This window comes from Anolis sagrei, chromosome 1 (assembly GCF_037176765.1).
Source record: "Anolis sagrei isolate rAnoSag1 chromosome 1, rAnoSag1.mat, whole genome shotgun sequence".
Classification (NCBI taxonomy): domain Eukaryota; kingdom Metazoa; phylum Chordata; class Lepidosauria; order Squamata; family Dactyloidae; genus Anolis; species Anolis sagrei.
Window position 1 is genome coordinate 94,421,358 of NC_090021.1, and position 18,031 is coordinate 94,439,388.

Sequence of the window (18,031 nt, forward strand, 5' to 3'; positions counted from 1 at the left end):
AAAACTGTATTATATACTGAATAAGTGATACTTAAATAAAAATAAGCTGTCAAAAATGTCCCAGAATGTTTCACATCAATGTTGAAGTTTTTAGTTGAGTTTTTAGGGTTTTTTCATATGTAGTGGACATGTAAGTGGGCAAAAAGTTACTAATGTAAGAGTTATATGTTAATTAGAATAATGAAAAGTAGAGTGCAATGTCACAAGGAATGTTTTTGCTGTGACCTAAAATTAAAAAATTGAACAGTAAATATCATCTACTTCTTTGATACATGGCAACAATAGCAAGAATATTGTTTGTTCAAATCTGGAAATGGATTGAAGCACCAACAATGGAAGAATCGATTAAGGTGGTTTACTCTCAACATTGTCCTACTGGTAAAATTAATGTGGATTCCAAAGGAGAAGTCAACTGAAGACTTTGTGAAGTATTGGAATTTTGATCAATAATAAATCTACCAATGTAATAACATGTAGTCGTGGTTATTAGTAACTAGTAGGATTATTTAGCCAAATCTGTAATGGTAGAATCGTATTTTCCTTGGTGTTTTTCCCCTTCCAATTGCAGTTAGGATTGGAGGGAGGGCATCAGAGCCCAAGTGTTTTCTTTTCTATTTTGTTTTCTTTCTGTTTCCCTTACTCTACTTTATGTATATCTATTATTTTGACTGTGAACCGGATTAACAACCAATCAATCAATAATGCAAAAATTTACTATGCTTTGATAGATATTCTGTAATTGCTTCTGGTCGCTTCTGGAGTGAGAGAATCAGCCGTTTATGAAGACGTTCAATGGCTGATACCAAATGAGAGACTCCCCCCTGGGCACACAGAAAACTGAGCGACTTGGAATGTGCTGAACAGACTGCGCTCTGGCACCACGAGATGCAGAGCCAACCTTAAGAAATGGGGTTACAAAGTGGAATCCACGACATGTGAGTGTGGAGAAGAGCAAACCACAGACCACCTGCTGCAATGCAACCTGAGCCCTGCCACATGCACCATGGAGGACCTTCTTGCAGCAACACCAGAGGCACTCCAAGTGGCCAGCTACTGGTCAAAGGACATTTAATCAACTACCAAGCTTGCAAACTTTGTGTTCTGTTTGTTTGTTTGCTAAAAAATGCAATGCAACTATGTGGTCTGCTCCTGACACGATAAATAAATGTAGTTCCTTGGAAACTGCTCTTTTGAAATTTCAAGATGAAGCATGCTAACAAGACCAATCTTCTATCTGATCTTGTGTTTCTACTCTGGGTGTGACTTATTCTGTGAATTATTTTTTCTCATCTTGAATAAGTACTCTAAGAAAACACCTGAATTTCAGCTTAGCTCTTGTCTGGTTCTTGGACCCTTCATTAGTAGCTTGGCATTTCTAATCCCTTCTCAATGCCACTCCATAGTGGTTACAGAATTAAAATATAACAAGATTGATGTGACCCTGCAAAAGTCATAACATAGTAGGTCATGCACCAATCTAAATAGTCTTTGTGGTTCTTTACATTTCTACGAGTCTATGACATATTTGCATAATCTGGCGCCAATATATTGCAACTAAACAAGCTAAAAAGTAAAAATGAAAATAATGTGGATTATCTGTCCAGGAAGGTGAATTTCCCAAGACCAGCAGCTTGCTGGACTCTTGTTAAGCTGCTGGAATTTCTTTCTCAGCAATTTCGAACAATGATCTGTTAAGTGAAACATATGACCTTCCTTCCAGACATTTTTAAATAGTATAAAGGAATTAAGTGGTTGTGACAATCGGCTTGTGAGTAGGACACAATTGGAACCTACTGAATCATAAATTCTCTTCCCCCACCATCATTTCAAGTCTACATTCCCACCATCACTATCCCATAAGGTGAAGCTAAAGCTTAATAAGAATCATTTTTGCAGATTATGGGATGAGGTGTTCCTAAACATATTTTGTTACACATTATGGAAACTGTTATTTTACATAAGTAAATACGGGAAATCTTGAATCTAATCTACAGTAACATAGCAAAGGCTATGATTACCTGGAATTAGCAACTGAAGCCTTAGTGAGAGTACATTTATATGTGTATTCTCATTTAGGTCACCCTCCACCAATCAGCTTCAAAGTGTTGAAGGGTCTTCCAGAGCAGAGAATGGGGGCAAATGAAGACTGGGGGATAGAAAGGGTGATCCTGCTGCAAGAGCAGAAATCTTCTAGTACAATGTTGGATGCCACCCTGGGAAATCTCTATGATATAAAGAGAAACTATACTGCAGAAAATAGATTGAGCAAATTCATACTTATTTCACTGTAATTCAATATTAACACAAACTAAATGCATATGTGCATTTTGATTGTGTTTGTGTACATAGGTGTAAGGTGTCATCCCCTGTCCCATCCCTCCGGTTTGGTTCTCTACATAAATGTTTTTAAGAAACAATTAAATAGAAATTAATTCCAAGTATCTATGCTTTTACTGAACAACAAATATATGAATTGTAGTATTTCTCTTTTCACTTTATTACAAATGTTTGCACATTATTTTAAAAGTTTCAGAGTTTACTGAAAACATTTAAGATTTTAATTTTAATTACAGGAGCATGAAGCAATTCTCATCTAGCACCTTATTTGCTATTACATATTTTGCGACAGCCATTCCTGCTTCAGTCCTCTACATACTTAGTCTGGAGGGCTTTATTTCTCTGGTGTGAGAGAATTGACAGTCTGCAAGAATGTTGCCTAGGGGACTCCTGGATGTTTTACTATCCTGTAGGAGGCTTCTCTCATGTCCCCGCATGAGAAGCTGGAGCTCCCCGGATTCAAACTGCCAACCTTTTGGTCAGCAGTCCTGCGCCACTGGAATAAATTTCACTGATGTTGAGGCTTATACTCAAGAACATCTTGACTTTCCATGGCTATATTTTTCTACTTTATCATGCATTTTTATTATTTAGTCCACACTTCCTTAAATAATTCAAGGCAGGATGTATGATTCCCTCACGGATGTATTATTCGAGGCATAGAGATCAAAACTATTCCAGCATTACTCTGGTGACCTTTACAGCTAAATGGGGATCTGAACACAGATTACCCCTCATGTGACAACCACACCACATACTTGATAGAAATCTTTTTTTTCCAACTCATTATTCCCCTTAAGTGTCAACAATATTATGAAATATATAAATAACTATCTTGGAGGAAAATTTACAGCCATGATTCTATCTATTCTTGCCCTTTTCCTTTCTGCAGCTTTTTCTTCCTTTCTATTACTTTAAAATAGTGGTTAGCACTAAAATAGTTTATTTAAAGAATGGATGAAACTTAAATGTAGTTGTTAAATGAGCTGAAAAAGCTTCTATTTCTGCAAGGAAAATTGAACATTGTTTTTGCTACTGCACCTCTCCTTTAGTTCATGGTCTGACTATGTATTGCATCCAGTGTTTTAACTGATACTTTTAAGTCAAGCCTGTGTCTCTCACTCCTATATAAAAAGGTAAAGGTTTCCCTTTGACATTAAGTCTTGTCGTGTCCGACTCTGGGGGTGGTGCTCATCTCATTTTCTAAGCTGAAGAGCTGGCATTGTCCATAGACACCTCCAAGGTCATGCGGCCGGCATGATTGCATGGAACACTGTTACCTTCCCGCCAAAGCAGTACGTATCGAACTGCTAGGTTGGCAGAAGCTGGGGCTAACAGCAGGAGCACACCCCGCTTCCTGGATTTGAACAGCCAACCTTTTGGGCAGCAATTTCAGCAGCTCAGCAGTTTAACCTGCTGCGCCACTGGTCACTCCTATAAAAGTATTACATTAATGGAAAAACACAAGATCATAACAAAACAAAACAAAAACTACAGGAAGAACATAAGGTATTGTCTTTAATAAAAAAAAATACATGTGTACTAAGTCATTTATTGCTGATGATGGAGGCCCAAGTCTCCGCCGTTAGCAGAACCGCCTTTTTCCATCTGCAGCAGGCTAGACGGCTGGCCCCCTATCTGTCCAGGGACGACCTAGCTACGGTGATCCAGGCTACGGTCATCTCAAGACTGGACTACTGTAACACCCTCTACATTGGCCTTCCTCTGTCGGTGATCCGGAAGCTCAAGTTGGTACAAAATGCAGCTGCTCGGCTTCTTGCGGGAATTCCGATGAGATGCCACATAACACCAATCTTACTACAGCTGCATTGGTTACCAATTGAGCACCGGACCACTTTCAAAGTGATGGTACTTACCTTTAAGGCCTTGCATGGTCTGGGGCCGATGTACCTGAGGGACCACCTCACCCCCTACCAACCCCAGAGATCCCTCCGTTCTGAGGACCAAGATCTATTGGAAGTCCCCAGTGTCAAGACCTTGAGTCTAACAGCAACCAGACGCAGAGCCTTTACAGCAGTGGCACCATCACTCTGGAATACTCTGCCACCTGAAGTCCGTGCCTTGCAGGACTTATCAGCTTTCCGCAGGGCATGTAAGACATATCTGTTTCGACAGGCCTTTGATATTTGATATTGCTGTTTTTAAATTGTTTTAATTTGTTTTAAAATTGTTGTTTGATTTTAGCCTGTTCTTGTAAGTTGCTCCGAGACCCAGGGGAGTGGCGGCATATAAGTTCGAATAATAAAAATAAATAAATAAATAAATAAATAAAATAAAGCAAAAGACAATACCAACATTTTTACCTTCTGGCGGCCTGTTGGATGTTGCCACAACAACAACACCATTTTGGAACAGGTTTTCAAAAAGCTGCTTGAGAATCATGGCATCAGCGATATCTGTCACCTGTATAAGACAACACTGCCATTAACAGATCTACAACTGACTTTGTCAGTTAAATGGTGGAAGATTCTAAATTGCTACTTGCAAGAGAAAAGAGGAGGATAATTAACAAGGGGAAGAGTGCGTGCCAATCCTTTCAAACATGTCAGTCCTTTACTACAGTGCCCCACTGCTGTTTAACAAATTTCTAAACAATTCTGTGTTAACTTCCATTCTGAAACTACAGGTGGAAAACACAGAGAAACAGACAGTTTTAGAGGCTTAATTAATTTGAACATCCACAAAACTTTCCCTCCCCAATGGAGATCAAGAAAGAAATGTACACCAGCTGCTTTACATTTCTATTACCTTTCAGCAAAGGTTCACAGAGGTGACTTTAAATGGTCATGGAACTTTTAGGAAAAAAGGACAAGTAGCCAAGTATACATAATCAGCTGCTGTTGAAAATAGAATGATATGACATAGATACTATTGTGCGATTGTTGCACAAAACAATTCAACAGATGGCCCATCACAAAAAATAAGCAATTTCATTGTTCTTTTTAAGTGCCTTCTATTACTGTCCATGAATAATCAAAAAGGCAATGCAGTCAGATCCAGCACAGTCAGCCTCTTCTAACCTTCACAGACACAAATCATTCTCTCCCTTTCTCTTCCTCCCTCACAGATATGCGCACACATACACACAAACACACACTCAAATAAAAAGTGGGGGCAACAATGCATAATGAAGAAACTTTTGTCTCAGAATTTTCACTTCCCTGCTTATTGTTCCTCAAATTATTACAGCTGTGTACTAACTTTATTATATGCAGAATTTCATTTAAACACATGGAAAATTAACAATGGAGGGAAAAAAGCTAATAGAAGAGTGGATATTAAAAAAAAGAGGACCAAATGAAAGTGGTGCTCGTTGGAAAAAGAACTGGTAGTATTTCTGAAACCAGGAAAGCCTTTGCTCACAGTGCCCATGGGTGGATTATTTTAAAAAGTCACATGCGACGCCTGAACTTCTACCTTTGGAAACAGCTCTGTCTAAATCAATTCACATATCATTTTAAAGATTTAAGACTGTTGAAAAATGTGAGCACTGTTAGCTAAACATACAGAAAGGCACAGGAAATGAAAACTTTATTCTGATATACAGAAGAGTATTTCTTATCCAACATAAATGTGCTGGCAGAACATTGGATTTATTTATTTCGTATCAAAAGCATTGCATAAATTAGTATAAAACTGATAAAAATAGAAGGAACGTAGGCAGCTAAGTATCTTTTGACCAAAAACGGGCAACAGCAATGGCATTGTCTGTAGCTTCCAACACTTCTTCCTCTGTACATGAGGCAGGGCATTGTGGGCAAGCATACAGATGCGGAGTTGTCTGTTCTGCTCTACAGTCGTACAAGGTGTGGAATTCTTTTAGGTAGTGCAATTTTGCCAGGTTGTCTTTTGATCTGCCCACTCCATTTCTGAGTCTATTCAGAGACTTCCAAGTTGCCCATTCTTTCTTTGCCCCTGGAGGAAGACCCTCGTGGGGGGGGGGGGCATCCAGTTTGGATTTCCTGGTTTAGCTGCCCAGAGGGATACCCTTGCTGTTGCTGGGGGGACGCCAAGAGGAGTAGTTCTCATAAAGCTTTTCCTTGATTTGAGTCTACTGGGAGGAGGCTGGTAGCCATGTAATAAATGGCTTTCACGGCATTCAACCTTATTTCTCTCCCATTTAGCAGCAACTTCCCATCACACATTGGGGTGAGGGGGCAATGACAGCTAGCTAGCACAACAGGTGTAGGTTTAAGACATCCTGTGTTTATTCTGCATGTTTCGTTCAATGCTATGCTCACCTGCTTTGCATGGGCAGATAGAACATTGGATAATAAGAAGGGGTTAAGGAAAAGTCTATTAAACATCAAATTATGAGATGATTTTACAAAATCGACAGAAAAAGCAGTTTAATACACGGTAACGTTATGTAGTAATTACTGTATTTATGAATTTAGCACCAAAATATCACAATGTATTGAAACAGCCGTGGGTCCAGGCGGGATAATACAGAATGTTGGATGAGTGACGTTTGGATAAGCGAGTCTCTACTGTACAAGGAAGTGGAGAACAGGGCTTGCCATTAAAAAGCAGACACCAAAAAGTTAACAAAAAAAATTCTGCAACTGGTTCTAATATGATCACTGAAATGGACAAAAGGAGGAGGAGAAACATGGAGCTTCCAGCTTTAAGAAGAAAAGTCCACCGTCTTCTGGGTTTAGAAATAGAAGCAGAACATGCCAAAATTGAACAACCTAGGTTTACAAAAAGAAGAATTTGACTAGGCACAACACTTTGGCACATTAAACAATAAAATATTTATGAGCAGTTGAAACGTGATGAGGGCCTCTCAAGTAGTGTTTTGATGTTGCAAATTTTAATCTCTGCCTACCGATATATATAAAATCTACAGCAAGAATAATTTTGTGTACTTGGGTGCCAATTTATGTCCTTTTGATCCTGTATAGCATTGGAAGGGAAGAAAACAGTGAAAGGATTCTCAAAGCTCTGGTTCTTTCTGTGGCCAGCATCCATTATAGACAAGAACAAAAGCAAAGGATACAAATTACAAATAAGAGGCATTTGCTAATGAAGAGAATGGAAAAATTCATTAGCATTTATGAGAAAAGATTTTTATGAGCTAGATTTGCTTTCTTCTCACTTAATTTTTTTAAAAATGTTAGTAATATATGTATGTAGCACTTGAAGCTCCATTATCCTCTGATTGGTACCATTTGTTATGATAAATGTCAAATATAAGAACATAAGAAATAATTAGTGATACTACAAAAATAAGATGTTAACAGTGTTGTTCTAGATATATTTATTCAGTAGGTCTCACTGTAGTCAATGGTGTTTACTCTCTAGCATGTGTTATTTTATTTTATTTTATTTTATTTTATTTTATTTTATTTTATTTTATTTTATTGTGCCCACATTGTTTTTATTACTTGGTTTGAACAGCTTTGGCCAGAATGTTAGTACTGACTAGAAATGCATTCTTTTATCAAACCTAAGATACAGAATGTATCACATTCTATTTATATGTGATTCTTGGTTCCCTGAAGTTAAGTATTCTAACTTTTTTCTTGCATTAAGATAAATAAGTCAATATTTGTTTGTTTTTAGGAATACATTAGCATGATGGAAGACTAAGGGCAAACATAGACATAAGATAAAGAGAGAACTCACTGCTGATCCACGAGTTCCAGGATGAGCCTGGCTTCCTCACAGCTTCACAACTGAAATGACAGACGTGCATAATACCAGTGAAGAATTTGACTAGGCAAATTTGACTCTGGTTTAGCCGTCAGTCTAGGTCTCCCACCACCATCCTATGCCTCAGATGGGTGCATGTTTTAAAAAAATCAAACATGCCCATGGAAGATTCACGTATTTATCCATATAATTTTTATAAATTAAAAATATATATAAAAGTGCAAAACTGTTTCAGGGACTGGAAGGTTCATCAGTCAATCAACGACAGAGAGTTTCTCCTTTAACAGTTGCAAGACTGCTTTTTTCCCTTTAGGCTAAAGAGAAGGACAGGTTGCTTACCTGTAACTGTGTTTCTTCAAGTCATCATCTGTGAAGTCACACAAATGGATTATACTGTGCCTGCGCAGGACCCAATGGATCTTTGCAATCAGGCTCCACAGTTCAGGCCGATAGATTCAGCCTTGAGCATAGTGCATGGCCCAGAGGGGAGGAAGGACGGGGTTGTGTGACTTCATGGATGACCGCTCAAAGAAACACAGTTACAGGTAAGCAATCTGTCCTCCTTCTTCATGCTCTCCCTGAATCACACAACTAGAGACTATCAAACTAAGTGCTAGAGGTGGAGACATGCGACACCAGTACATTAAACTTAACCAGAAATATTTATCGAACAATAACAGTGCCGCTGGTGTGAGGGTTGGAAGGTTCTCTTGTATCCAGAGCCCGAGTTTTGTGAGGAGGATTGGCAATGGGGTCGGACTGTACAGTTGTGGGTACCATCGAGATCTACAGATCTAAAGGAGCACTGGTGCTGAGATTATGGAGGGAGGCTATACTTCTTGGCAGTAGTATGGTGGGTAAAGTGCAGCTCCCCAATGTTGTTGGACTGCTGCTCCTGGCAGTCTTCCCCTCAGCTGTGCTGTTGCAATCCAACAATATTTGAAGGATGACATGTTGCCCACCACTGACATATCATCATAGAGGGAGGAAATGAATCAAGAAGACTACATTAGGATTACATAAAGAAGAGGGAAAATTCAAATATAGTAATGAACATTCTTTCCATATAATTTATGTATATTTTCAGAGACTTTGCCAACTACCTATACTAATTTCTCTAAACAGCAGCTGACCTTAAACCAAAGCGCAGCTCAGCAATCAATAAAACAGAGAAAGAAGAACCGTCTTGCTTTGCTCTTATCCATCCCACAAGTGGCAGCCCAAGTTTTCAAAACCAAGAAAGCAATACAAGTTAAGTATCCATTATTTGAAATGCTTGAGACAAGAACTATTTTGGATTTCATTTTTTTCAGATTTTGGAATGCCTGTATTTGCATATAAGGTAGGTGTGTAATGAGATATTTTGGAGACAGGATCCAAGTCTAAACACATAATAAATTTATGTTTCAGATATACCTGATACACATTAGCCTAAAGGTAATTTTACACAACACGTTAAATAATTTGGTGCATAATACAAAGTTTGTGTACACTGAACCATCAGAAACCAAAGACATAAATCGCTATCTCAGCCACCCAGTGTGGATAATTTTGGATTTTGGAGTATTTTGGATTTCATTAAAACCAGGTTTTTGCATTAGATTCCAGCCTGCACTAAGGGAAGAAAATTAGGCTAATGAAGTCCCACTTCATTTATGAACATATTCTTTCCCATATAATAAATCAACAAATATCTACATTTTAGTTAGTATTGGTATTTTTATTGGAAATAAAATTAGCAAATATGGAGTGCAGATTCCAAAAAAAGGCCAAGAGGAACTTGTCAATCTTTGTTTATATTATCAATATGCATTATAGCTTGTCATATTGCATTTTGTTAACATTCCAGGCTATGAATTTTATAAATAGTTACTGAACAGAGCTATTCAAGAGTTAGTTACATTGTTTTATAACAGGAGGGTAACTGAATCATTTTGCTACAGCTCTACTAAATCATTCTTTTGAGAACATGAACTGACAAGTGCTATTTGATATGGAATATGAAACTCTATCATTCTCTTCCTCGCATTTCTCACATCAAAGGCATCGAGATCTATCTCATTGTCTCATTGAGTTGCAAGATTTTCTCCCCTTTCTGTGCAGGTTATATTTATATACATTTTCTTTTAATGTAAAGTACTCATTTCCAGATACATGCTGCTACATGCACAATGGAGGACCTTGTTATAGTAACACCTGAGGCACTCCAAGTGGCCAAGTGGTCAAAGGACATTTAATCAACTACCAAGCTTGCAAACTTTGTGCTTTGTTTGTTTGTTAAAAAAATGCAATACAACTGCTTGGTTTGCTCCTGACACGATAAATAAATAAATTTCCAGATAAACTAAAATGCATTTGTAGTTATTTTCCTAATGCATACTTTTCTGCTGTGCATATTTTTTTCATGCACACACACACATTTTTTTATCTAGACGAACGATTTGTGTATCCCACCCCTCCAAAAACATGTCGCAGGACTCATAAATGTATGAGATGAGATGAGCTATCTTCTGCAGCAACGCTTTGGAGGTGCAAAACATCTCTGTGCGACATCTAGTGGAAAAACAGATGGTGCCCTACTGATCTAGCAGACGGTGTCACATCTTGATATTGGTTCAGTTTTCTGCAGCTACGGTCCACAGGTAGCAGCAGGTAGATTTCAAGTATCCACCTGCTGCTAGAGAAAACCATGATGCAAGTAACTGTGACCAACACCATGCAGGTGTTATGAAGGTCAAAAAAAGTGTGAGGATGAGTGGCAGAGTATTAGCAGTATTTTAAGCAGACAACACATCTTGATTAGCATTTATGTATTACATTTTATCTTTCTAAGGAAATTATGGTTAAGAATCATATGTTGCCATCCATTAATTGGTGCAATTCTGTACTCTCCTTTTCCACTAATAAAGCCACAATTGTATTACCTGACTATGAAAGCTACCAACATCACCCAAGTGCTTACCGTCCAACTGTCTAACCCATTAAAACCGTATCTCATTGTCCTTCACTCTGATGGCAGTCCATTAATACACACATTCTAACAGCTTTGGAGCTGAAATTTACCTCAGTTAGTGATTTAACAGCATCCAAGGCTTAAAGTCAAAGTATATTATACAAAGCACATCTCTATAGTCTACCATGCCAGTTTCCTATCAAAGAAAAAAATTAGGCTGGGCTGGTATAATTTGTTTCTGGCTAATTCATGCTATTTAGAGCATTCCATTTTCCACTGGTCATTTGCAAATGGACTGGATCTCAGTAGCTGCCTATGATACGGACACAATGGGATTTACAAGTATTTTAATGATGAACTCCTCAACAGATTTATCACCTGTCAGGAAACAAACACACTTGATTGCCTTGTGGCACCTTGACTACTATTAACCCAGCTGTGAATTTTCACATGCCAAAGTGAGAACAAATATGGGGAAACTGCGAAAGGAAAGTGGCAAGAGTCCATGCAACAATGCCTCACTAACAGGAGGCACAGCTCAGATATGGGCTTCTTAAAACTTCAAAATGGGATTTTAAAAAATCAAGATAGATTTGTTTCAACAGTAAAGCACAAAGTGAGGCACTGTTTGTAGGACAGGCCAATGGTGAATAAGACAGCAGTGGAAGGAGAAATTTGATTCAGGAATTTGATTCCCTCTATGATCCACCTCGGAGATTAAGATTTTCTGGGGAGGCCCTGCTCTTGATTCCACCTCCCTCTCAAGCTTGACTGGTGCAGACGAGAGACAGGGCCTTCTCAGTGGTGGCCCCTTGGCAATGGAACCCCCCCCCCCAGTGAAATGAGAGCAGCCCCCTTCCTACTGACTTTCAGGAAGAAAGTATGGTTATGTGACCAAGCTTTCGAAAAGCAAAGTTCTTAATGCAATAAGAGTATATGGAATAGTGAACAGAGCTATGGAATGACTACAGATTTTATTTCAGATGGTGTGATTTTAATAACTGTTTTTAATTAGAATCATAGAGTTGGAAGAGACCTCATGGGCCATCCAGTCCAACCCCCTGCATGTTGTGTGGCTTAAAGGGTGGGTTTGAATATAAATGTTATTGTATTACCAATGTTTCATTTTTTACGTTTTATGTCTAAATGTTATTTTATGTTTTATGTTTTAATATGGTCAGGTTTTTAATTTATAGTTATATGTTATTGTCTAGCTATTGTGTGTTGGTTTTCACATGTGTTTATGGCATTGAATTTTGCCTTTATTATGTTGGAAATTGCTTTGATTTCCCTCAGGGGGACAAAAGTGGTATATAAATTTAGTACATACATAAATAAATATTACTTTTGCTCTATTTTCTTTAATTTGTCCTGTGGAATACACCAGAATCTATACTGCTAAGTGACTGTACTAGCTAGAAAAGTGCAAAAGCACCAAATAGTCCATTTGGGCACCCAGAAGATCAGTACACTGATTAAGACCAATTTCCCCTCTTCCCACAATATCTCAGTATAAAACTATACTTCACACAGTAAACAATGCATCCTGTTCTGTCTTTTAATGGTAAGGATTGAGAGGCAATTTATGGGATAAACTGGGTGGGCAGGAGTTTAGCAAGAGGTTCATATAATATAATCTCCACTAGTAACTTAAAAAAAACTTCTGCTAGAAAATCCTTTGGTAGGCAGCACAGAATGCTGGCTGGCCATCAGGATAATCAACCACAATGCTGATCTCTTGCCACTTTTTAAATCCTGTAAATACCTCTTCCAATCCCATTAATTTCGTGGCTAGGTTTACAGATGAGAAATGAACCCATTTTAAAGGAGAGGAATCTAAGACAGCATATGCAGAGAAGAACTGGTGTTTCCTCTCATCCATACATTCATGTTATCCAGAAATCAAGAATTCAGGTACATGTGGTTGCTAACTCCATACACAAATCAACATGTTGCCATCTTGACAATTATCCTCATTAACAGCTGCAAAGGCGATTCTTCCACAAAGTACCTTTTCCTCTATTTACCCAAAATCGGGCATATGAATGTAAGTATACAAGTGTAGAAGTGGTTAAGTTTAATCTGTCATGTTCCAAGTCAACATGATACATCTTTATCTCCACTGCAAGCTTAGATTTAGGACATCTTATTCCATCTGACATTTGAAACTAAGGCGTGTCAGCTTTGGTTAGTTCTTGGAAGGGAAACTGCCAATGTATACCAGGTACTGTGAGCTATATTTCAGAACTGGTAAAATCACCTCTAAGTATTCCTTGACTAAGAAAACCCTTTGGACTTTATGGGGTTTTCATAAGTCAACATGTACTTTAGAGGCACATTCACTCACATTGTAGTTTCAGACCCTCAGAGGTATGATGGAATAAATGCTTCCTCCAGAGATATACAGATTACTGAAATGATGGAGTAGAGAAATACGAATGCCAACTGGTGTTTTACAATCCAAATCAGCCGAAGAGGTGTGATTTCGGCTTGTTCTACACAACTTACAGACATATCATTATGGCATGGATTGTATTCATGGATCTGGATTGTTTGTGCATATTTGCAAAATAAAGATCCAAATAATACAGTAAGACTAGTTTATATTGACAAAAAACATTGAGAGCATATAGCAAAGGAACTATTTTATATGTTCACATACTAACTAACATACATTACTTATTACTCACCTGAAATTCATCAAAACAGAGGAGACAGGCCTCCTCACTTATTTCAGCAGCAACAGGGGCTATTGGGTCATATGATTTAGCCATTAATCCAGGCTTCCTTTTTGGTAGGCTCTGTTTAAGGCGATGTATTCCTAAATATAATTTAAAGACACAGGAAAAGTATTAGAAATGGTTTCAGTCTGTTTCAATCTTTTTTTTAAGTCACACTGTAACTATACATGAGCAAAATCATTGACAATTTGCACTACCAGCCAGGTTTTCCTGAATAAATAATGAGAAGAGGAGACACATTTGAAAAGAGTAAGAAAAGAAATATTTTTTCTTGAAAGCTCAACATTATTGCAGACATGAAGTGAAGGTCAAGGAGGTGAAGAAATCTTATGTAAGTCCAAAGAACAGTGTTGTTGTTGTTGTTCATTCGTTCAGTCGTCTCCGACTCTTCGTGACCTCATGGACCAGCCCACGCCAGAGCTCCCTGTCGGCCGTTACCACCCCCAGCTCCTTCAAGGTCAGTCCAGCCACTTCAAGGATGCCATCCATCCATCTTGCCCTTGGTCGGCCCCTCTTCCTTTTGCCCTCCACTTTCCCCAGCACAATTGTCTTCTCCAGGCTTTGCTGTCTCCTCATGATGTGGGCAAAGTACTTCAACTTTGTCTCTAGTATCCTTCCCTCCAATGAGCAGTCGGGCTTTATTTCCTGGAGGATGGACTGGTTGGATCTTCTCGCAGTCCAAGGCACTCTCAGAACTTTCCTCCAACACCACAGCTCAAAAGCATCGATCTTCCTTCGCTCAGCCTTCCCTAAGGTCCAGCTCTCACATCCGTAGCTACAAGCTACATATTAGTAGGTTGAGGAGGCAGAACCTAAGCAGAACTGATTTGCTTCAAATAATAATTCAGCTCAGCTGGTAGTCCTCAAATACCATGTTTCCCCAAAAATAAGTCACTGTCTTATATTTATTTTTCCTCAAGAAGCCACACTATGTCTTATTTTCAGGGAATGTCAGGCTTGGCCTCATGTAAGCTGCTCCGAGTCCCCTTGGGGAGATGGTGGCGGGGTATAAATAAAGTATTATTATTATTATGTCTTTTTTAAGTATGGCATAACAACCTGCATTTATTCAAATATACTGCTGAGTAAAACAGCTGCCACAGCTGCACTTCTTCTCCCTGAGGACACACAAAACCTAAAGCAGAGCGTCCTGCTCCTCGCTTCATTGAGGAGACTTTCTAGGGGACGGGCCAAAGGGAAGCAGTGCTGCCAACCACAGCTCTTTTGGAGCCGGTGACTCACTCCCTCTCTCATTCACTCAGAGAGGAAATCTTGCCTTGCGTGGTCTAGTGGGAAGAAAGGACAGAAGGAGAAGGAGGAAAAAGAGGAGGAAAAGGAGGGAGAGGAAAAGAAGGAGGAGGAGGCAGGAAGTGAGGAGTGAGGCTCGGACTCGTCTCTGCCGCCGCTGCGGAAAGTTCTTCCATTTCACTTTCTATGTCTCCCTCTATACCTCAGCTTGTATCACTATGTCTTATTTTTGGGGTATTGCTTATGTCGTGCAAATGCTTAGAAATCCTGCTATGGCTTATTTTATGGGTAAGTCTTTTTTGGGGGGAAACACAGTATAAAATGGCAACTTATTCTTGTCATTTATCCACAAGTTTTATTGTTGTGGATACAAATTTTTTTTGGCATAACACAGACCTTGAGAGCTCTGAAACATGGCAAATTGCTCCTGCTCCCTCCCCCTATAGATGTGCTTCAATAAAAATGCTTTAATTTTTTAAAAACTTGAGAGGACATTATTTTTGAACAAACTTGGGTGGGGAGTGGGGAACAAAATTTCCACAGCCTTGCAGCAGTACAATATAAATTATTCAGGAGAAGGATGTCAAATCGCCTTATGAGCATCCAAAGCAATAAGAGAGAGCTGAAAGGTATAAACTTACTTTTGTGCACGTCTAGCATGAAGCCATGAAAATGGACTCTCTTTTTCTTTTCTACTTCTAACTGAGAATAAAAAATGTCCATCACCATTGTCTTTCCCGTACCTTCAAAAAAATCCAACAGGTTGTTAATTTAAAACACTATGTACTGATTACAGTAATGACTGTTCATTAGCATTGAGCTAATGAAATCACAACCATGATCTGAACAGCACAAAATCATTATCTTTGGGAAGCAAGACTTCAGTTTTCGTGGATAGAATCATTTGTATTTTCAGATCTGAAGTATTATATTGGAAACAACAAATGTAATTACCTCCTGCATTTGAAATACCTCAAACATTGTTTACAGAGAATAAATATCCATTTCTCATCACATTTTATTTCTTATTAAAGATTCCAAATAGTTCAGTATTCGGCTCCAATAGTGACTAGCCAGAACAGAGTTTTAAAAAGGATGAGGGCTTTTTTTTTCCTTTTTTTTTTTTTGGGAATATAAACTCTGGATTCTAGGGATTATAATCTAAAAAAGCAAATTTTCCAAGCTTTGAGCCAGATGTTTCTAAAAAAACTCCTCAGTGAAATGCATTGAAAATACAGTGGCTATAACTGCATGCAAAGTAGAAACTAGCATTCAAAGGCAAGCTGTGCCTCACAAAATATACTTTAAATTGTTTGTAGATTAGAAATAAAACTACATTAATGAGTTGATCCATAAATTCAATGTCTTTCAATATTCATATTTGATGCGCATGATCATGAAATACAGGTAGCCAGAATTATTTCTCTGGTATTATCCCATTACCGGCATTGGAAAATCTGGATTCTATTAACTGTATATGCTACAGCTCGTGAGAATTTGCTAATAATTTTTATATATAATTTGTCATAAAGCCTTTAAACTTACCAACATCTCCATAGACATAAAGGCCTTTAGGAGGTTTGTTTTTTGTAAACCACTGTGAATTAAGAAAAGAATGATTACAATTATAGTCAGAACAGTTATTAAAATATTTATATCCTGCTCTCCATCCAAGGATAACAGGGTGGTATACAATAAAATCAACTTAAACAGTTTAAAACACTATGAATAATTTAAACAGACCAAAAGGCACATTAAAATAGGATAGATCAAAACCAGTTAAAACACGAGACAATTTAAAATGATGCAAATTTGCAGGTCTAGATGAAATAAATTAGACACCAAAGTACTGAAATGAATCGGAATTTCTCTTCAGATTTTCTACATTTTATTACTTATTTATTATGATTGGGTTTCATATAAACAGAAACACACTATAGACAATAGATTATCCTACAACACTACTGTCACTCCGGTTATCCTAGGACTTAAAGGATAACAATGTTTTCCTTTAAGTCCTAGGATAACCGGAGTGCTGATATTATGGCTTAGTTCAAATTTCTCTTAATGTTTTTCAAAAATTCTTCATTTATAGTATGACAATGCAGAAGCACTATTCACTAGTTTACTTTGATACTACAACTCTTTGTGGGGGGGGGGGGTTAGTGGGAGCAAAAGGAAGAAACTCCCCCCCCCACACACACAAAATGTCTCAGAATTAAAAAGAAACCCACATAAAGGTGAGAATATAATCTTGCACCCGGTGTCAGGAATTGTCAGGGAATTGTTTAGTACTATACAACAAAAGGTCACTTGTTTGTGTTTTTTAAAAAGAAGAAATGCTGAAATAAATATTGTAAATTCCATCCACCTCACAATATATTTGTTTCAGCTTTGAGAAGCGTTTGGATAATATTGATATGGGCTAATATAAAAATAAATAAATAAGTAAGTAATAACTAGTTAAATTCTTGCAGTCAGAAGGCCTTTAAACTTCTACTTCTTCAAAAGAAGCTGTGTGTCAATAGCATTTGAAATGGGGAGGGGGGGCGTTTACTGTTCAAAGTTAAAACGAACACAACTTTAGCTATACTTACAAATATTTGAGTTTCTTTTGGTGTCTTTCTTTACTGCTAGATTTTTATATTACTTGTTTTTCTTATTTTCCTAAGCAACTGGAAAAACAGGTTTTAGCCATGCATGGCATTCCAAGCAGGTATCAAACACCAACACAGCATTAAGACAGATCTCATCAGTTCATGCAATTATATAGAGATCAAATATAATATTCTGCAAATGCATTCATTTTGTTATTTTGAAAGACAATCTTTTTACAATCATTTTTACAAACACAAGATTGGAAACTAATTCAAATTGCTGTTGTCTTGTTCTCATTTAGAGTCAGACAATTTCCTAAACTACATTTCAAGTAAGAACATTACAATACCACAAAGAACATGGTCTCCCCTATCAGATCACTCAGGTTCTTTGCCACCGAACTATTAATATGTTCAAGCAAGCCATAAAGGCCAACTGTTACAGCAAAGACATTTGAAGAGGACATTTAGAACAA

General features: G+C 37.9%; 1 protein-coding gene across 1 annotated transcript in view; it reads right to left on the reverse strand.

Moving 5' to 3' along the window:
* The window catches only part of AFG1L (AFG1 like ATPase), a 70,003-nt gene that overhangs the window by 42,156 nt on the left and 9,816 nt on the right, over positions 1 to 18,031 (reverse strand). The window contains exons 3-6 of the mRNA XM_060753143.2: positions 16,504 to 16,555; positions 15,600 to 15,701; positions 13,660 to 13,790; positions 4,662 to 4,761 (exon numbers count right to left, since the gene is read on the reverse strand). Coding sequence (XP_060609126.2) covers positions 4,662 to 4,761; positions 13,660 to 13,790; positions 15,600 to 15,701; positions 16,504 to 16,555 — 385 coding nt within the window. The remainder of the gene's footprint in view (positions 1 to 4,661; positions 4,762 to 13,659; positions 13,791 to 15,599; positions 15,702 to 16,503; positions 16,556 to 18,031) is intronic.